This window comes from Coffea eugenioides, chromosome 3 (assembly GCF_003713205.1).
Source record: "Coffea eugenioides isolate CCC68of chromosome 3, Ceug_1.0, whole genome shotgun sequence".
Taxonomy (NCBI): Eukaryota; Viridiplantae; Streptophyta; class Magnoliopsida; order Gentianales; family Rubiaceae; genus Coffea; species Coffea eugenioides.
This window is the reverse complement of record NC_040037.1, coordinates 4,754,968-4,777,258: the sequence shown is the minus strand read 5'-3', so window position 1 is coordinate 4,777,258 and position 22,291 is coordinate 4,754,968. Positions and strand designations below refer to the sequence as shown.

At 35.1% G+C, this 22,291-nt stretch overlaps 2 protein-coding genes across 2 annotated transcripts; both read right to left on the bottom strand.

The window, feature by feature from the left end:
• Positions 1-6,200: 6,200 nt before the first annotated feature.
• LOC113765050 (transcriptional regulator SUPERMAN-like) lies at positions 6,201-7,097 on the bottom strand. Its single transcript, XM_027309101.1, has one exon. It carries the CDS (start codon positions 7,095-7,097, stop codon positions 6,396-6,398), a length of 702 nt encoding a protein of 233 aa, XP_027164902.1. The 3' UTR covers positions 6,201-6,395.
• Positions 7,098-14,626: 7,529 nt separating this feature from the next.
• LOC113764659 (cellulose synthase A catalytic subunit 7 [UDP-forming]-like) lies at positions 14,627-19,964 on the bottom strand. Its single transcript, XM_027308628.1, has 8 exons — positions 19,143-19,964; positions 18,974-19,063; positions 17,192-17,320; positions 16,877-17,089; positions 16,584-16,683; positions 16,001-16,185; positions 15,574-15,921; positions 14,627-15,491 (listed from the first exon to the last, which is right to left on the bottom strand). Exons 1-8 carry the CDS (start codon positions 19,734-19,736, stop codon positions 14,859-14,861), a joined length of 2,292 nt encoding a protein of 763 aa, XP_027164429.1. The 5' UTR covers positions 19,737-19,964; the 3' UTR covers positions 14,627-14,858.
• Positions 19,965-22,291: the final 2,327 nt, after the last annotated feature.

The window sequence follows — 22,291 nt, the reverse complement described above, 5'->3', positions numbered from 1 at the left end:
GCAACAAAGGTCTTTTAAAATGATTTCTTGACGATCAAGTCTCATGCAGAATTGTTCCATTTGTATGTTGCCTAGCTACTGTACTGCTATCAAGTAAATTCATCTACCACATGCATGCTAGTCAGATTGCAACATCCGATGGATGCTCTATTTTGAGTTTTTGAGTTCTTTTCATTTGTTTATGGAAATTCATATTCTCCTCTAAACAAACAAGAGTAGAGGGGCCAGGGGGTCGATTTTGTACCATCTTCTTTCTTTCAAGTCAAGACGAATGAGAATGATCTTGTAATAAAATGAAGTATCTTGGAAAGTTCAAGTATTTGCCTTTCTTGTATTTCAGGTATTTACTTGCTACAGAATTCGAACATGAAGCATCACGCATTAGGCATTTATGCACAATAACTTGTATCGCTATTGCTATCATGTATCTTTTTTGATCCTCCGTATGTGCTTATAAATGCCCTTTGGACGGGATAATAAGTTGCTATATGCAGACATTAATCCATGCTCAGGATCCGTAATTACTCTTGGTCATGACAAGCACCAGCTGCAGACCACCCGCCATGTCAAAATATCATTGAGATCTCTTTAAAAGGCTAAATGGGCAAAGATCATTCTTTTTCAAGGTTTTTACTGATCTTTAATTTGTTTTAGATGTTTAAAGTTAAGTACAACTAATGTAGACAAGGCATTGCATTGAAGACTCCTTTTCTGGTTCTTGGATAAAGCAGCATGACTAGTTCACTTGACAACAGTTACCATCTTGCTTTAACTATAACCTCACTGGGACTTGACTAAAACCGGCTAATTCCAACTATATTCCAATGATAAGCTAGGATTTTAAGTTCTGAGTACGTAACATCGTCTTGAAGAAAAGTTGTCAAATACCCTTTTTTTTGGCTTAAGTAAAACATAGCTAGGAACAGCTTTTATTCTTTTATGAACCAAAAAGAGTTGTAGGATTTAACATATGTCTTCTTCTTTGAGTAGATTAACTGATGAGCTGATTCCTTTTAGACTTAAGTAGACGGCCAAATGACGCGTTTATGCATTTTCCCATGATTCTACGTACCACTTTAATTTGACCACGTCCTACGATGAAATCACTGCGATAAGACAAGCACCTTTTTTTAGCAAGAATATTTGGAACTTTTGAGAGAAACCAAGATGATTAAGAGTCATGGTTCTTGACAAGGTAAGGTAGTAACACCTAATTAATGACAATTACATAAGTAATATCACTACTATAACACTACTGTTTCCACAACCAGCTGTTGATGGCTAGCAGGACTTGATTAGTTCAAAATATGGTTGAAATTTGACTAAAACTATACATCCTTCCCTCCGCTGGTTTCCACCAGTCATCTTAATTTTTACCCACAGATTATAAATAACCAGCCAATTTGAATCACTCTCTGGTCCATTTACTTTCTGAAGATTTCTTTTTTTTTTTTTTTGGAATATACTTTTTGAATATTTTGAAATGAAATTTATATTTTAAGATTCCTGGTCAACTTGAAAGTGCAAATTTTTTATTTATAAATCAACTGCCAAACCTTGAATGCTATTTGCTATCTCTTGTCTCTAAATACCAAATCATCAATCCCAGTTTTAATTCGTAGCTGAAACGAAAAAAAGAAGAAGAAGAATTATTCTTACCCCTCATTTCCCTCCACCGGCCTCTACCCTAACCATATTGATAGAAAAACAAAAGATCCTTCGTTGAAAGTTTGAAATCACTCCCAGAAGGGAGGGAGGGAGGGGGAAATACAAAAGGCAAAAACAGAAAACTAAAAAAGGAAGTAAACTGTAATGGGCTGAACTTCTCAAATATTTGCCTGATCCTTATACTTGGCCCACGAGGCCCACTTTTTTCTCTTTTTTTTTGTGGGGGGGGGGGGGGTACCTTGAAAAAAAAAAAGAACTCCCTTGGCTAATGCCCTGTTTTTCCAATTATGATGCCATAGATAACGGATTCTTAGATACAACCTTTTTTTATTTTTTGGGACAATGAGATTCTAGGAAAGATTTTTTTTTTAAAAAAAAATTACGTCTGATCCCAAAGCGTATACATTAACCAACATCAAGAACGACATGATTCCCACAAATAGCCTAGTTCAGTGTAGAGATGATCTGTATATTGCTGTAGCAAAATTAGGAATTCTTACACATGGATGATGCAATATATAGTATTTGTAAGATAATGGGCTGCTTATAGGTTTTCTCAACAAGACTTATTATGGATCTCCGAAGGTAAAAGCTAAATAAACTTTTACTTTTCTCAGTTTTAACTTTTTGTTTTAGATTACCTTCAACAAAATATATATATTTTGCTTTTTTAAGATATTCACAAATGAGTTTAACTTTGAATACAAGGATGGACAACCATAGCCATCATGCAGCTTGGTGTTGTTAACGTATCAAACTTCAAGAAATGTTTCTCTCACACCTTCGTCTTTGTTGTTGAAAGCAATGCATAGAGAGGGGTAGAGTATGTATGATGCGAGCTAGATTGTGATGTGCCCCAATGGGTTTCTTTATCCCATAACTTCTCACTTTCATGTAAACGACTACTTTTTCAACTCATCTAATCTCTGGTTGTCCCTTTCTGTTCCTATCAGCATTTTATGTCCGCCGGATGACTTTATGATGATTTTCTACAATCTCCAAATAAAATTTCAGTTCTCTTGGTTTTACTTTAGTCATTGAAGCTTCCATATTCTCATTTACATACGTAGTCGATCATTAATTCTGTGCTGAAGAAGAACCCTACGTACTGATTCTTGCTGTTGACGCTTTTATTATTAAGTCTAGGGTATATGCTTTAATATTAGAAGGTCACCTAAAGATTAGAAGGGAGAAAAGTTATAAGAATAACTCCAATATAATTCCCTCTAAACTAGTAAATTTTTGTTATTTCTTATATGGTATGAACAGTAAAAATGTTTCTTCTACATAGCAACTGAGCCTCCCTCTCCAAAAAAAAAAAAAAAACTACTGAAAGTGCATTTATTTTTCTTTTTACCTTCCCATGCTTTTAGGCCAATCTCTGTCCGAGGATCTAATTGCAAGTAACTCAGAGCTGGATGGTGCGAATCATGATGATAAAATAAAAGACATGACGTTAGAGCTCTCAGGAACAGCTGCCTCTTCACCTTATAATGTACTACTCTCTGATAACCCTTTCAATCACGTACGTGACTTGACTGAGTAGCTAGAGAGCTTGTACATGATCGTATATCACATGCTTCCTCAGATCTCTCTCTCAAGTACCTTGTACATTTTCGGTGTGGAATGGGGTCTCTAAGATTTTTCTAGTTTGTCCAGGGTTCGAGTCCCGCTATTAACGTATTCGGTGTGAAGTGGGGCCTCCTTTTCCGGACTGCAGGGGATTAGTCGGGCCTCGTAAGAATTAACCCGAACACCCCTGTGTCGATAAAAAAAAAAAAAAAAAGTACCTTGTACAATTTCTTTCTTTTTAATTAGGCTTTTCATCAGTCACTTGGGGTTGACTCGGATGATATCGGAGTAACCTAGTTAGGTCTCGAGATCGTGTGTTTCAATCGCCTCTCCACCGCTTGTGTATTCTTGGAGGACAAGGTGCACAGGCGTAAGGCGATTAATTCAGCAAAACTGGGACACTCCTTGTATTGAAAAAAAAAATTAGGCTTTTCATCACTCCTTCTATTTCATTATTGGTGTTCAAAATTGTTGCTGGAAGTGAGATTACTAAAAACTTGCAAGAATTTGCTAATTAATTTATAAGATTGACAACATGCATGTTCTAAATTGTACCCGGTATCATAGATCTCACGATACGTGTTCTAGATGATCCAAATTGGCCAAAAGAGGTAGCTGTCGTCAAGATTGAAAGAACTTATATCTTCTATTCATTTTAAAATTTGATCTTGTTCAAATTTTCTAGAGAAAATAAATGTATTCCCTTTAATGCATCGTCCATGCTAGTAATCTTTTTTGGTGCTTGTAATATTTTCTAGCAACTGCATCCAGAGTAGGAAAGAAGACACAAATCTTGCTTGGTGGTCACAGAGTCGAAATGCATTTTGCAGGTTCAATAAATACTGAAAGGACAACGTGTATAGCTTTGAACTGTGACCAAATTGACCGGGTAGCATTTTCTAGTGAAGAGTTGAACTACATGGTTTTGATGATTCAAATTGCTGAGCACAGAAGAGGTTGGGAGTGGGGGTATGTGTGCAAGTATGTAAATGTCCAGAATACTATGTTGGGAAAGAATGGGGTTCTTTCAGTTCTCTGTTATGCTTGAAACTGACCAAAACATCTTATTCTGTTTAAGGAAAAGTCATCATGACCCTTGACACCCAGAGATTGTCGGGAACATGCAAACTATCAGATTTTGGGAAAAGCATCGAATGACCCATAAAAAATAACACCACCCTAAATCATTGACATGGCCACCAGCACCACCACCATTGGGGTATAAATGTTTGTACTGATCACACAAGCAGACAATAGATTTGAATGATGGAGAGAGTGCTTTTGTCGATGTTTCTTGAGGTAATTGAAAAGTAAATACTACTACTGTATTTGATATGTGCTTCCACAGTTTGGATTTGGCTGATTGGTGACTTACAACTATGCCCCTTATTAAGTGTGGTGTTTTGTATTAATTAATTAATGATCCCCCAGCCGATATATATCTGAAAATTTGTGTAGCACTTTGAAATATGTTTCATTATTGTTTGCCAGCCAGGTTCAATTATTCGGTATAAATTGAACGCGAGAGACACTAAAATATATGGTACATTTGAAGGAAGCCATGCTAGTTTTCCGAAATTCCTGCTTGTGAAACTAGAGATCTTTTCCTTGTTTTTTTTTTTGGCAATGTGCGAAAAGGATTTACAACTATTGAGTGCCTTTTAGTCCAAGCATGTAATCTTTCTAGCCACTTCATTTTTAATTAGTTGGCGCCAGCTTAATCCAATTAGCCGACATATGAAGAAAGTTAAACAAGGGCAAAGAGGGTTCAATTTCTATCTTCTCATTAGAATACTAAAGGGTAGTCATATAAAGTTTGGTTTATGACAAGATTAATTAAGTTTCAAAAGGGTTTTAATGACACTATTTAGAAACTTTTAAGGGTCCTAGGCGACATTTACTAACACCTCCGGGCAAGTTGCATTGCAATTGCCAACCACTCTTAAAAAAAATTTCACACTTGTTACTTCGGCCACCACATATCTCAATCTTGGCCATCTCTTTGATGGAACCCAACGATTGGCACTGCAACAAACGCTCGAAAACAATCACAGGAAATTTCTTTTGTTGCGAGCCCTTCAAATCTTTAATACATAACTAAACATGAATGCATTTCCCCAATTCATTTTTTCTTGAGATTATTAATTCTTAAAGTTTGAAAAGGAAAAGGTCTCGAAGAAGAACTAATGTATAATTATATGTGTTATCACTTCCTTCCTTGATATTATTGTTGTCCTGGAAGGTATTCAATTCGAAAAAGAGACGTTTGCTTGATATTTTTAATCAAAATGAGTTGGAAACATGGAATAGAGGTTACATGCGGGCATCTCATCCATAAGCACAAGACCTACACAAGCTAGCTAAGTGGGAGATTGATCGATTGCTTTGCGTCTGGTACTTCTTCTACAATCGCCTACTGTTGGATGCTTAAGCTAACCAATAGCATCTGATTTTGAATGGCAGATGGTTCCTGTGTCACTAGTCCAATTTTATTTGTTGACATCATCTTCTTGACTATGATTCCAAAACAATACTGGAATCCCAAATTAATTGTTTCTCTTATCCAAATTGACTTCCCTTTCTTCTTGTGTTTTTCTTGATATCCTTCAACATAATTCTAGCAAAATTTCGCTGCCTATTAAAAAACAAGCAGAGTTCAAAAACGTCCAAAAGTGAAGAAGGAAATGGAAGAAACCATAGACGGGACAAAGTATCAAAGAGAATCATAGAACAGAAAACCGGAAATAGAGTTTGAATTTCTAGAAAGTATTTTACCTATATATCATAGTAGGCATGAACTCCTGAGAACGACAAATGTTCAAGGCTTCAAGCTTTGGCTCATTTGCATAAATGTGATCATAAACTTGGAAACATAAGTTAAGCTACCATATCTATTTAATATTGAAAATTTGCATGGCCTTCCGCAATAACACAACATATAAGCTAGTTAAAAGTTTAGAAATCTGAAAAGGTACTTCTTCATGGAATCATCTCCCTGATCTCTAGTACTCCTACACTCTAATTTATCCCTGACTTAAATACTGCAATGCCATAATATAAAGCACTACACTTTCTTACTTTCCCTTATATTCCCCCAGAAAAGTTGAAAAATGTTGGAGGCTAAAATAAGACCATGAGATTCTTTAGGACTGCTCTCAAGTGTATCCCAGTCGAAGTTCCAAATCCAAATCCTGCTTTGCTTCACCAACTAAGCCAATTTCCAATTCCAGCTTAACAATATCTCCCCTCTTCAAAAGTGAACCTTCTTTCTCATGCAGCTCAAGAAGTCTTTTTGTAGCTTTACTCTTCATTAAGTCTTGATCTTTAGGATATGAATGGCTCAGTTGATGAACACCACCGCCAGCTTTATCACCCCATTTTCTCATTCCAGTGACAGTTGCTGGTGGAGTTGTGGAAATAGTGGAAACTGGGGGAGGAATCGGAGAAGGAAACGTGGAAGGCATCAAAGGACATCTTGCTGAAGGACTAGGGTTAGTATTGAAAGTACTGAAGTTAGGGTTTGGTTCAAGGTTGAGATTTAGGAGGGAATACTGACCATCCCTTGGTGGAGATTGTCTCAATCTAGCTCTATCCCTCCTATGAACATTCATGTGACCTCCTAAAGCTTGAGCGGATCTGAACTCCCTTTTGCAAAAGCTACATGAGTAAGATCTTGGAGGCCACGAAAATAAACCAAGTAAATCTGCTTCTTCAGTGCCATTGCAATCATTGAGAAAATCCCATGGAGGATTCTTAACCTTATAGCATCCTGCGTTCTTCTTGTGGCTATTGTTGTTGTTGTTCATCTCTTTCATGCTTCTTCCACCACTATTTCCCCGAGCACTGTTTCTCTCCATTCTCTGCTTTCCACTTCAGTGACTTAGTCAGACCTAATAAGTTCTCTGGGTTGAGTACAAACTGTGGCCGTTACTATATATAAATTGTATCAAAGAACACAAAGAATTTCCCCCCTTTTTTCTTTCTCTCTCTTTTCCTTTTTTTTTTTTGTTGTGATGAGTGGAGGGGAGGAAACAGGTAGTGATAGGGGTATATGTGTGTATTTTGTGTGTAAGTGAGAGGAAGAGAGAGTGATGAATGAAAAGGGGGAGAAGTAATGTGAGGTTGCTGGCAGAGCCCTCAAATTCTCAGCCAAGAAGAAGCTGAAAATCCCATTGGAATTTGGGATGCATTAACACCAACAGTTGGCTAAGTTTGGTCATTACTTACTAATAATAGAACCTCGTCCTGCCAGATTATGCCTTTTTGCTAATTCTGGGAAACGACCCCTATGGATGATCCTCACTTCTCTTTTGAATTCGTGTCATATATCATCACACTTCCAATTGTTCTCTCTCTCTCTCTCAAGATGAGGTGTTCCTTTTTTCCTCTATTTGCAGACTTGTATGTTAGGTAATTTTCTGATTTTATAAGGTACTAATTAAGTGGGAAATTCCTTTAAATTCTGCGTTTTTAAGTTTAGTTCTATTTGAGAAGTTTCGTATTAACCCTTTTTGCTTCTTGTTTCACATGTCCAATCGAATACTCACTACATTTCTTCTATATTTCTGCATTAGATATCTTATTACGAGATATAAAACCTTCTTCCTCTGACTTGAATGGGAGAACAAATAATTCATAGAAGAAAACTCACACATGTTGCCGAAATGAACATAGACATACGTTATTTTAGCAATAAAGCTCTCTCGAATTTAAATTCAACAGGATAATTAAATTAGTATCTTGATCGAGAAATAATTTAAAATTTTCTGTTGAAGAGATAAAATTGCAACAGCAATTAATTTGTCATCATTACGCTGAGGAACGTGCATGATTTCGAGGTTCAAGATTCAAGGATTTATATCTAGATACTTGGTTAGGCAATTGTCGTGGCACACATGGCCAGGATCCATCCACTTCATCAAATGCGACTCTAAACAGTTGAAATTTCCAATAATTCTCTCAGCAATACTTCACCGTGAGAGGTGGGATGTTGCCACATACTGGCAAATTGTTGAAATGGGATTGAGACTTTTATATGAACAAGTAACTTGGGATTCAACAATTAATTTTGAAATGTATGACTAATCAAACCTATACAAATATATATATATATATATATATATAGGGTTTTGGCGTTTGTCACATGGTTGTGCCATTGATATTTAAATAGAGTATCAAGTGTTAATTTCTTGAAATAGTGAAATCAAATTAATAAAGCGTTTAAATGTGGGAGGAATAATAGATATGGATATATACATGCATTTATTTTTGAACCAGATGCACTAACCTAGTGCGAAAAAGTCCATATAATTTGTGCAATAGGGGCATTAATTTGCTCATGCACATGACCGCTATTGACATTCCGGGATCTAGCAGCCAAATGCAATTTTTTGTCTGTAAAACAAGAAAAAAAAAGTTTAGGTTATTATATTTACGGAGCAAGTAGTAACATTTTCTGAGTGCAAAAGAAAAAAAAAAGATAAATCAATTCCATGTTCCATTTGTTCAAATTCTTTGGGGTGGGTCATATATACCAATGTGTATGCAAGTCATGATGAGTAATAAGTGGTTGGTCACGTTATTTTGAAATGGAACAACAGTAGTGACAGCCAAAATATTCACTGAAAAAAGCTTTGATAAATGACTACAAAGCCTTAGATTTCAAAGGTGTAAGGATATCTGAGTGAACCCCAGATTTCCTTTGCCATTTTCTTTCGAGAAAGAAGGAAAGTTTTCCAGAACACCCAAACAAACAAAAGATCGTTCCTCATATAGCTCAGATTTTGTGATTGACTGGTGGCCAATTGGATGGTGCGATCCCATTCTATAAACAGTTGTGCCTTTAACAAGTTCAGCTGAGCCGAAATTGCAGACATTACCCTTAGCATATATACATTGTATAAATTAAATTAAATACACACTAATATCAGCTCTGGGTGTTTCCTTGAAGGAAAAGATAATCATTGAAGCATGCAGTAAAGGAGGAGACTTTACTTTTATTAAAAGCTCATCTCAACCAGCATAATTATCTGTGAATCCTTGCTTAATTTGTATAAGACAAAAAAGAAGGAGATAAAGGGAGGCTAATTTTGCTATATATTACTTTGATTGACAAAAGGCATGTGTATGTGTTTTTATCTTTGTTCCATCTGCTTTTTCAATTCTGAACAGCTTCAAAACTCGTATCCTCCTGACTGGTGGTGTAAATAATTGTTCTTATATGCTCATGATTTCCATATTTGCTTTTGCTTCCCTAATGTTACTTTAAAAAGTTTTTCGAAAGTTAAAAGGGTAAGCTTTTTCATGTCTTAAAAAAGACCTTCTTAATTCCTTTTATAAGCTTTTTTTAAGAAAACCACCTAGTTAATGAGAGGTCCTAATTAATTTTACTTATAGGACAAACCAAATTAACAGAACTGAAATTTACCGCTTAAAGTTGGTAAAAGGATGCATGAGCCTTGCTATTTAACCAAGTGACTAGGGAAGGGTTGGATTGAATGTTAAGGTGAGAGGAATTATAAATAGGAGATTCTAAATTTAAGACTTTCCACTTATTAAAAAAAAGTAAAAAAAAAAAACTAGTGACTATGACCTGTAACAAGAGAAAATTAGAAAAGGCCATTGATAGGTTACATTTTTATCATTAATTTTATGATTGTTTCCCTCGTTTATATTACCAAATATTGTATTAATTGATTGATTCTACTTATATTTGGTATTTTGTGTCAATTATAGGAAGGTGGAGCAAAAAGTAATAAAAGAGGTGATTTTTCAAGAGTTTTCCAATTCAAGATGGAGTCTACGTGAAGTATTGGATGAAAATTAGGAAACTACCACTTTTTATTAGATGTCTTATTAGAGAACAATTAACATTAGTTGGAGAAGTTTTCTTTTGCAATTAGAATTCTATTTTTGGTTGGCCAATGGACGGCCGAAGTAGTAGACTTCAATTAGAAAACAAAGAGAGAGAAGAGGCCGGAATCCCGCGTGATTACTACCTTGGCAGGGAACAAGAAAAAGGAGACGGCTACTGGTCTCTTTTTTAGTTAGTCTTTAGGGAAAAACTAGTGATTATAGATGAAGTCCTACGGATCTCCCTTAAGGATGTGTAGCTAAATCTCCATTTTCTAGTCGAAGGTCAATTTGAGGACTCGGTTCCGAACATTTGTGAGATCGAATTATTTTACTTATTTTTTTATTCATTTGTATTTGTACGTTTCCTGATTTAACTTCTTATGATTGTTATGTTATTTGAATGTCAAGGGCCCGATATTCGAATTAACCTAATAATCTACTGCCAGATTAATTGATTGAATCCGTAATTGTTCAATTGATTAATATCAGTGGCGACTAGCGTGATTGGTTTCATGTTAGGAAAACTTATGATGTAATTTAAACGAACCCTCGTAGCGTGTTTGTTGGTTAGGGTTGGGTTTTTCTAATTCTTATTGCAATCGAGAAATTAAATCATATGGTCGTACTTAGGGTTATTTCTTGGTTAGGGAAATAGTTAATGGTCGTACCTTGACTATCGAAAAAGTAAGGAAAGGCTGGTTGCATGTGTGTGACAACTATAATCTATTAATGAGTAATTGAATTATCTTTGTATCGATGATCAGTTGAATGGACCGTTTCTGAAAAGTTGGACCTTTGGCTAGAGTCGTATTGGTTATTGATTAATTCCTGTTTATATCTATTAGTTGTTCCATTAGTTGGTTAATTAGTTATTTTATATTTTCCGAAAACCTCCCATACTTCAGACTCTGGAAGAAACGAATTATCTCCGGTCCTTGTGGATTCGACCCTACTCACCGTTATATACAAAATTTGTATTTTTCTCGAGCAGGTTTTATTATTGTACAGGCTCGACAACTTGTCAATTTTTGCGCCGTGAATTAATTGGGATAACTTTGCCCGAGTAGAAGTCTTCAAAAGCTACTTTTTTTTTGCTTGAAAAGCTAAATTGTACTTTCATTAAACAAATCTCTTTCTAAAATTAACCATTTTAAACTTATATTAGCTGATATAAGGGGAAAAAAAGGAAAACACATCAAAATATATAGTTCCTATCCAAAATGAACATATAATCTAGACCCATTCTGAGCTAATAATTAAGAAAATCCTCAAGGAATCAAAGGCTTAGAAGCCAAATTTGCGATTAGTACTAGGTTGGAATGAAGCCCTACAATCTATAATATTTTACTAATTAATTTATGTTAAAACATTTTGTCGTTTGGAATCTCAAAATTGTGCCTGTAGTAGTTTTTTTTTTTTTTGGTCAAATTGTACCTTTAGTAGTTTCCTGAGGTGAATTTGTTTGATTCTAGAGTTGAAAGATGAACCAAGTTTCTTGACACTCGAATCAAGCTCCACTTGATAAAAATTCGTTTGAATTTGGTTCACTAATTAGTTAAATTAAAATTGAACAACGTTTTATGTTCGATAGTTTTCAAACTCGATAAAAAACTCGCTCATACTTGGTTCAGCAAATTGACAAGTGGTACTTGAACAAAATTTCAAATTCATTAAAATAATTAATAAACTTGAACACTAGAGTATTCAGTTTGATTAGACTGGTTTATATTCTTATTTGGTTTAAGCGTACTGCACTATTCACTTACTACTTACTACCTTGGTTGTTTAGCAAAAATCAACTATGTACTTACATAGGGTATAGCCTAATTCATGGCATCAGGTATACCTTTGACAATTTTGGAAGGATTTTTTTTATACACTGATAGAGTAGTAAAATTTTTTATAATAGCAATTTTGAATGTATGACATATGTACATGATTTGAAGTTCAAATTCAAATTCAAATTCATGTTATGTGGCATGATTTAAAACTGATAGTATAAAAAAAATTATACACTAATCATGTATTGAAAAGTTATCCATTTCCAAATGCAATGTAGATATAATTTTCCACTTAAAAGGAAATACGTGTTTAAAAGGTACATAATATACTAGTCTTTCATATGTTTCCGCTAGTATCTAGTTTATTAGTTTGCTTTGTCCTATCATCATGGAAAAGTCTGAAGTAACGAGCGTTATGATAACGAAACTGTTTTTACCTGATATAACAGGTAAAAACACTTTTAGCGACCATTTGATTACCTGTTATACTGGTCATCTAAATAAAATAGTACCTAAAAATATGGTTAGTAAGTTTTACATTAAAAATAGTAAGTTAACTCAAGAAATTAGTAACTTTTATGTCTCAAAAAGTAAATTTGAAGAAATATGGAACTTACTTTTTTTTTGAAGTAGATAACTACTCTATATCTAAAACTTACTTTTTAGAGAGTAAGTTTAGTTCAAATAATAGTAAGTTTTTATAGACTAATAGTAAATATTGTTGATAGAATAGTAAATTTGGGTTAATCATCAAAACTTACTAGTTTATGGCATAAATTTACTATTTTACTTAAAGAAACTTATATGGAACAAGTATTAGGAAGTTTATTTGAAATAATGCTAAGATTTTTTATTAATAATTGAAACTTAGTATTATAGTTAGTAATTACTCGTAATGTAAATGTATGATACACAATTGTACGTATCATTTATAAATGTTATATGTTTTAAGCATTTTAAATAAACTATGAAAACTTTTTTTTTGCATATGACCTTATAAAATATGTAAGAATAATTTGTCATATTATAAATTTTGAATTATTTTTGAATTATTTTTGAATTATTTTTGAATTATTTTTGAATTATTTTGAATTATTTTTGAATTATTTTTGAATTTGTCATATGCATTCACAAATTAATCACATTTAACTTAAACGCCTGGTCTCAAGTCCTTTCCTAGATGTTTCACATGGCTATTAAACATATTTTACCCGTAGACAATCAAAACTACAACCATTTCCTAGATGTTTCAACGGACATTTTCGGCCCCAAAATTGCAATAAAATCTTCAAATTCTCAGCCTTGATTTCCCAAGAAAATCTTGACAAACAAAACAAATGAAATATAAATAAATTACAGCAATATAATCAGACGATTTCAAGAGAACATGATGATCTAACCTCGTCACTTCTATTTTTCATATGCTCTTTGGCTGGCTACCACCGTCGCTAACCCTTTTGTTGTGTTTGCATATGGCAGCACTCAAACCCAACCGAACGATGAGAAAGGATAGAAGCAAAGTGTGAACTAAAGATGAAAATTTTGAAGTGAGAAGATTTATTCAATTGTAACAAAGAGAAAGTGTGGATCAAAGTGGAAACCTTTGCCTGGAAATTCAATCGTATCATTGGAACTGGGAACTGAATAAGAAGAAGGTAGATAACTTTAAAGAGAAAGGTGATACCCAAAACCGTTTTCAGGAACCCAAAACCGTTTTTTTACTTAAATATGTACATTTTTTACTTTCAGTATTGGTAAGTTTAATTTAAACATAAGTAAATTTTATCAAATAATAAGTAAATTAAATTACTAAAAGTGTAAATTTCTATTTCTGACTAAATCTTATCTTTCAGGCATATACTTACTAGTTTTAATTAAAAACTTACTAAAGTTAATATTAATTATTTTAATATAATATTTAAAAAGTCACTAAACGATTTGATCTGTCACTAAAGGTAATAGAAACCTATAATAGTAGGTTTTCCTAATATCGTTACCATAACTATAGGCACTGTAGCACTGTCCTATCATGATATTTACGTTAATTACAAGTACTACTCTTGCACTGCAACTGTTACGTGCGTGGAGGCAGGGGACCAGGCGACCTGCACGGCCCTTGCGACCGGGACTTCTAATAATTGCATTTTTACCTATATTATTTTATAGTATTTTATTTTAACCCCTTATCTTGCCCCTAGCTTTTTCCTCAACAATATTGTAGTTAGTTTCCTTCTTAAAACTTATCTTTGACTGATTTTTACAATTATCCGTGGTATTAATTTGTGCAAAGAGGATTAATTTCTTCTTTTAATCATATGTAGTCATTATACATTATGTGCAATTTTTGTACTTTTATTCTTCGAGCATAGAAAAATATTTCATTTGATTGAATCAGTTTTTATGTGGAAGCATTATTTGTAATAATCAATACTAGAACTTTCACTTCCTAATTAAAATTCTTTAACCACAAATAGTTATAATTTTCCTTTTTGTTTTTGTAAACAACTTATATGCGGCTTTTTGTATCCAAATTCACTCTCCTATTGTCCAATTCTAACTCCGCCACTGCACACGTAGATATTTATTATCTCAAAAATGTCAGGTATGATCCATAAATGTACAAATGCATTTCTCCTAAAATGCTACTTTATTACAAATAATAAGCCAAAAAATATGTAATATCCACTCTATCGATGGATATGACTTTCTAAAGGTATCCACTCTATTAGAGGAATGGCTGAGATGTTTTAGTTTGATAGAGTTGACGAAGCCCTTCACTTGGCCGAAGGATCAACAGAGATGACTGCTACCCATAGAGTGGAAAGTATGCATGGATGCTCCAAAAGGAGGTGAAAGAATGGAAATGAACGATCACCATAATCTTCTTTAGCTATGGTTGGCAAAAGAAAACAGAAAATATTCTTGATTTGATTGCTTGAATTTTGGAAATCCGGATTAAATGGTCCTGTCCTGTAACTATTTTCACAAGGAAAAGAGAGAAAAAAGGAAAAATAGCATACTCTGTATAGAACTTACATTAGCTTTTAGCAATACCTGCATTTCAGCTCCCCTAAAGAAAGCAGTATAGCCCAAAAGCAAGATTAGGAACGAGCACGCCAAAGAGAACAAAGTGGCAGACGGTGGAATACGTCCCTTATCCTTCCTCAACATCATTCCTTCAATTATGGGATAGTTCACAATCAAGATGAAAAATGAAAGGAAGATTTGCCCAAACAATTCTCCCCATCCACCAGCAAGGGTCGATTTTCCAATTCCCCAGATGAAGGACACCGTGTTCAATATGACCAGTGTGACCAATGGTGCAAGTAGCATTGTTGATGCTTGGAAATCATATATGCCCAATTGATATCTCTTGACTTGTTCACCATCAGCAACTTTATTTGTGGGCACAAAACTGGCTTCTTTGACACCAAATAACTTCAAGAAAGCATCCAAGCTTCCATAGAAATATGCTGTAACTGATTTTATCATCCATACACGCCATTCATTCCACCAAATCCTTGTTGTTCCTCCTGTTCTGAGAACATCCCACAGATGGATGCCAAGAGTTGATAAGAAAGCAACTGAATACAGGATAAACCAAGGACTTGATACCTGAAAGAGAAGAAGGGTCATGTGGTGCTATGGTTATTGATAACTTTTTTAAGTAATTTGGTCAAATGACGACGGAATGTACCCTGGGATACACTGGGATGCCATTTAACAGACACAACTGAGGCACAATAGCCAAACACCAAACCGGGAAGCAGTACAGAGGCTGAGCAGAGAAGTAGGCATAACACATGCAATCGAGAAGAGGGACTCTTCCTAACCCGTAAATAATAGGACAGAACCTTGAAAGGAAAACCTCAAGCAATCCGGTATTCCATCTCGTGCCCTGAATTAATGTGTCACTCAAATTAGTGGGAGAGCTCCCCAAAAATGCTGGCCTTTGGGGATTGCAGAAGACAGAACTCCATCCTCTGCAGTGCAAAATGAATCCTGTGAAGTAATCTTCCACCACAGAATCGTACAAGAAACCTATCTGTTATAGTACATGTATTAGTCGATCTGCAGAGACATATAATAAGAAGAAATCACGTTTGAGATCGCCAATTGCTTGCCTCTTTACCCCAGGCTGTGTTTGTCTCATAAGTTGGGGAGCCTACAAATCTTGTTTCTTGAAGCAGTGCAGTCACAGAGTCCTGATCATCAATGACCTTGTTATCGCTGTGGCTGGTTGTTTTAAGTGATCTTAGGAATTCATTGGACGGGCCAAAGGATTGCTTGAGCTGAACGAGATCCACATCTAGTCATGTAAACAACAATGCATGTCAACTATTGATTCTCGTATTGCAAAATGCAAATACAGAAATTAAAGTTTCTCCGTGGATGACAGGAAAAAGCTGGACAAAATACATCAGAGTTGGAGATTAAATTTACAGTTGCATGCTAAAAATTCCAAGACAGGATGTGTCAGAGGGAGTTGAATCAAAGTGATAAATCTTTTTTGCAATCGTGTTAGCTTGGATTGTGGCAAGAACTATATAACCTCCGTCTGCAAAGGGAAATGGTACTATTTATAGTTTCATCAGGAAGAATTCCTATCTGCCAGAAAGGACACGCTTGGCTATCGAATTTCTGCAATTATAAGCAATTCAAAGGGAAAGGGTGTAGATTTTGCAACAAATTCAGGGCATGATGTACCTTTTTCTCTGCTACGCCCATATAGTGCTTCTCTTTTGATGTAAAAGCATGTACCAGACAATATTGGTCCCCTAAGCCCATCCATACCAGGCCACATGACCTGAAATTTAACCCAATTGTTACAACATACAACTAGTCGGAAAGATGGAACTAGTTAGGAGGCTGCTGGAGAAATTCTATGCTTTCAATGTATAAGTTGCCATTCCGCAACAATTTTTGTAGAGCACTACCACTTCTGAACCAAAAGTTCTTTTAGAACAGGAATGATATGAGGAACTGACATTTAGACATACCACAAATATATATCTCAGAGCAGCATCATATATGTCATTCTTGCTAATGTTACCGAATTTCTGTGGAAATTGGACAAAAGCAAGGGAAGAACGCATTTTCTGGTCCAGATGGAAGCACATTGCTTGACGGGCCGATGTTGAATCATTACAGTACATGTCACAGTCCAATACCAATATGTAAGGGCTGTTGCTTATGATGCCAGACACCCGAAGCTGCAAAATTCATCACTTGTTGATCATATTAATATGACTGAGATGTCAATTGATATATAACTTTTCCAAGCATGTCAAAATTTAGGGGGAAATGTGGCGTACAAGAACATTCAGGGATCCAGCCTTGAAATTATGGGGATGAGATGGTCTTTTCTCTCTAGAAACATAAACCACCCGGGGCATCTTGGCATCATCGGGATCTGCTATTACTGGATCTTTGGAGCCTATTATCTGCAAAAGAAACAATGACTATGGACACGGTTTACAAATAAAATAACTTTTTTTGACCACGATTAGATACTTTTTTACACGTTCTGATAACCTTATTATTAATCAGTTTTAACTCTATAGAGGCTAAAGAAACCATGGCGCCATGAATCAGCATAAATCAAGCTAGACAGCTCCAATATGGACAAATTCCCAATACTCTGGTCATCAGTTACTAATGCAACAGAAAGGTATCTGCTGTCATTTTCTGGGATTAAAGTCACATCTTTATGGAACTTCCTATCAAAAAATTATGGTAAAAACAGGATTGAGAATCAGTTCTGAATGACACGCATATTTTCGAATGAGAATATAATCAACCCGTAAGAAACTTGAAGCACATAAAATTGCTTCCCTGATTATACACTATTTACATAATATATGTAGTCAAAGGCTTGATTGAATCCAGGAGAGGAAGATGAACCAACCGCCTATATATTTGAATCCCCCGGTTTGGTAAGAACTCCTTCGAGTTAGTTAGCTGGCTAATTAGTTAAATCAAGTTTGAACAGCGTTTTTGTGTTTAATAACACTGAATAAAAAGTTTATTCAAACTCAGTTTGACAACTAAACAACCCAAATTTAAACAGGCTTGAATATTTGGGTGTTCTACTTGATTAATGTCGTTTACATAACTAACTGAATTAATCAATAAGCTGTTGGGTTTTGGTTCACCAAAATGTGGGTGGCCCAAACAAAAAGCCCATTAATGAAACTTGCCCAACTTGACTTGAGAAGAAAATAAAAGCCCAGTTACTTTGACTTGAGAAAGGATAGCCCACTGTGTGTGGCTTAAAGCACAATGCAAACTAACTAAATTTATCCAAGCCTAGCCTTGTGAGTTGCACTTGAGAAAAGTAGCAGTCCTGGGCCCGTGAGTTGGACGAATGAATAGAGAGGAAAAGCTTGACGAAGAAAGCTGTGGGGTTGGGAAGGCCCAATAAAAACCTCACAAAGAAAATCCAGTTGGGGGTCCAATCCAATCACTACACCAAATCAACTTCCCTTTGCCAAGTTAGCTACCAGGCAACGAATAAATCCAGTCTTTGATTACAGTGCTTCTTTTGTAAATGTGGTAGATTGATTTTACCATTTTTCCCCTGGAGTTTCGTTCCTTATAACATTTGCTATCCTTCTTTACCTAAACTATTCATTAGGTCCATTCTCATTTGTATATCCTTTCACGAACCTGCTATTTTTCAATCCCTAAATCATATTCTTCCCAGCTATACACTACTTTCGAATTTTTTTTGTACGGCAACAATAATATTTTTACAATCTAATTTATCCTAATTTAAAGGAAGGAAGCTTGAAGAGACTATGTATAAGGAGATAGTAGGTATAAGAACCTGATTAAATCAAAGGGATGCTCTGACACCTCCTTTAAATTTTTTTCATTACAGGTGTAATTTGAACCCGACCTATAACCTATAATCAAAGAGGACTTAGTCCCTTTTTGGTTTACACTACCCTTCGATCAAGCAACATAAAGATTCATGGCAAGGAGGCCAAAACACATTTCGGACTTAAATGTGCAGAACTTTATAGCTTTATCCGCAAAGAGCGGACCTTCACCTGAAGTTAAAAAGAGTATTGAGTCAAGTACCAGGTGGGTACCTCAATCATGGCAGGGTGATCTTGACTACTTTTAGCCCCTATACTTTCTCCAGCTATCCTCAATCTCTCCTTGAACTTCTCATACTCCACCTGTGGACAGAATTAACCAGTCAATAAAATATCTGCTCTTTTTTTGGAGTATAGTGAGCATATTATATCATGAGCAAACCTCAATATTTTTCCGTTCTTCTTGGAACCCAATTTTGTTACCATGATCTTCAATAGTTGTCGAAAAATAGGCCTCAGGACATCCATTCTTGATCGCGTATTTCCTGCAAAATGGAACCCATAACCTTCCAAAGTCCCAGGCTTCATGAATAGCATAAAGGGTCAAAGACGAGCCTGCATCATCAGAAAGATAAACAGAGAGCTTCCCCGGTGGATAATCGAGAGCCATGGAGGATAAAACAGTGTTCATAACTTTCAAGGGTGGCTCTCTGACGGGATCAGCAGTGCATATGAAAACGTCAATTGGAGGAAGATCATCATCAGGTGGCAATCTTTCAAGAAAGACAGAACGAGAGATAGGCCTCCAGTTATAGGCAGATTTCATGAGCCAAATGAAGCCAAGGAGAAGCTCAGAAGAAAAGATTAACAGCCAAGGAATTAAAGGGATTGCTTGGGAATCTTTGTTGAAGAGAAATGAAGAAACCCTGTAGACAATCATGCATATTAACACCGTGGAGTGGATAAAAGTGTGTGATCTATTGATGTAGACTAACAATTTGTCGACTGCGATTTGATGAAGAGGAAAAGCTTCCATTTTGGGGGATTTTTTGTTCTTTTTTGCTTAATTTTGTTTTTGAGGTGAACTATCAAAGCCCATGAGATCAATACAAGGTTTTAGGATAATGTCCGAACGAGGAAATAGCCGCACGAAAAAGTTGTTGAAGATATTGGTAGTACTTTTCCAAGTGAGTCTGGATGAAAATTTTGCTGACTTGAGCTAATTTGCAGCTTCTGCTGATGAATCTTTGACCATTGACTTTCTTTTCCCCGGAAAAGGTTAACCTTTTGTGAGTAGTTGCAATGTTTGACTAATCCAGTAAGTGTTATTGACGTAGTTGGGACAGCACGACAGTCAAGAATGGAAACACTTTAAAAGCCGTATAAGTTGAGCTTCATTTCACGGCTACCAACTACCAAGTGCACACCAAAAAAAAAACTACCAAGTGCACAAAAGCCCAATTTTCATATTGTCTAGCGGGATGGATTACAGATATACTTTCTCAGATACTGAAAGAACATGTATACCAAACAAAATTGATTGATGTTCTTGTTGTTTCTTCATAGTGACCAAGGACTTCATGATTTTCGTCGTTTCAAATCCTAAAAGAACAGATCAGACCTCAACCCAACACATTTTATCCCTTTGAAGCCACTGCACTTCTTCAGGAATTGATATTGCGATTCAACAGACCCTTTGAGAGGGTAATCAAGCTGCGGACTTCTTTAATTGGAACAGCCTCCCCGTTGGCATACGAACGGTTTAGATAGCTTGTAAATGTTCCTGTTATTTTCCATTTTCTACCTGGGAGAAAAAAAAAAAAAGGGAAGGCAAGTTGAAGCTGAATACTTCGGCGTGCATGAATAGAAGAGATCCCAATACCAAGGCTAATTTCTTAGATTATAGGTTAAAAAAAAAACAATCCCGCAAATGCACCTCTGACATGGGCATTTTCTTGTTCTATAGCGGCCGTGCTGATTCAGCACGGCCGCAAAATAAAAAATTCAGTTCCGTAATGTCAACCGTCTGCAAAGTTCAACAAATTCAGTGCGCCAGTTGAACAAATTCAGAGGCGCAGTGTCTGCTGCGAAATGTCAGGCTGCGGACGTGCTGACTGGGCACGTCCGCGCCAGAGAAACAGACTGCTCCGCTGCTGCGCATCTGTCAGCGCGGACGTGCTGACTGGGCACGTCCGCTGCCGACCAAAAATCAATGCTGTCGGTTGTGTCAGTCGCGGTTTTTGGAATTTTTGGTTACGGTTTTTGCGTTAATTTTTTAGTTTTAGGTTTTAGGTTTTTAGCATTAGGGTTTTTTCGTTAGGGTTTTAGGTTTTTAGCATTAGGGTTTTAGGGTTTTGGATTTTTAGCATTAGGGTTTTAGATTTTAGGGTTTTGTGCGGGCAATATAATTGAATTTAAGTTATGAATTATGTGATTTTGTATGTTTCCTTCAAGATAGACGGGAATTAATTTTACAAGTTTATAATAAAAAATTACTAATTTTTAGTATTTCAAATTAAGAACAAAAGCTAACACTTATTTTAAATTTTAAATTTAATTACTTTAGTTTTGAATTGGACTAACTCGTATATTTCATTTGGGCTTACATTCATTGTATTAAAGTCATGTAGGTAATTTCTGTTTGGATCAGACGCCTCATCCAAATATCCAAATTTGTTATGTTAAAGGTTGGGTTAAACAATGTGGACCATAATATTTATTTTTATTTTTCCTTTGTTTATCTTTTAATATGTCGATTTAGATATTTTATATGTTTTAGGCATTGTATAATTTTCTGAAAATATTTTTTCTTTGTTTTTCTTTTAATATGTAACTTTAGATATTTTATATGTTTTAGGCATTGTATAATTTTCTGAAAATTATACAATGGATTCTTATGTTCACTGATTTTAATCTAAGTCCATAATTTATATTTATAATTTGTCCCCTAACTTTTGCTTGGATAGTGCTAGGGTCTCAACATTTGCCAAAAATGGATTATTTTTTCATGTTTGGAGTTCTGGCCTTTCTTTATGATGTTAATGCGTATTTTTTGTGAATTAATTCTGACTTTTAGGTATAATTAGGGTTTTTAGTAAATTTATTAAGTTTAGGATTTTAATTTAACAATTTTAGAAACTAGACTGAATAATCTTTTGTTTGTAGATTTGTTAATCACTTTGGTAGTCTAATTAACCTAAATTTGAGTAGATTATGAATAAAAGGCTAGTAAAAAAAAGTTATTTTTAAGAATTTGCATTTGGCCCCTTAGATTTTTAAATACATGGTTTTACCCATATTTTTAAGTTTAGCCCCCATGGATCTTTGTTGCCCTTATCAATAACATTGTTCTAAACTTTTTAATCCGTCATTCGTGTTTGTAACTTTAATTTATTATTTGTTTTGCAACGTTAGTGGGTTTCTTTTTAATGACATCCGATCAAGTATTTAGGGTTACACTTTTGTATTTAGGGTTTAGGGTTTAGGGTTTAAGGTTTAAGTAATTAGGATTTAGGGAAAAATAAAATTAATCCTACGTACAAATTATACATTTTAGAAAATTAACATTCATTAGATAACTACCTAACACAG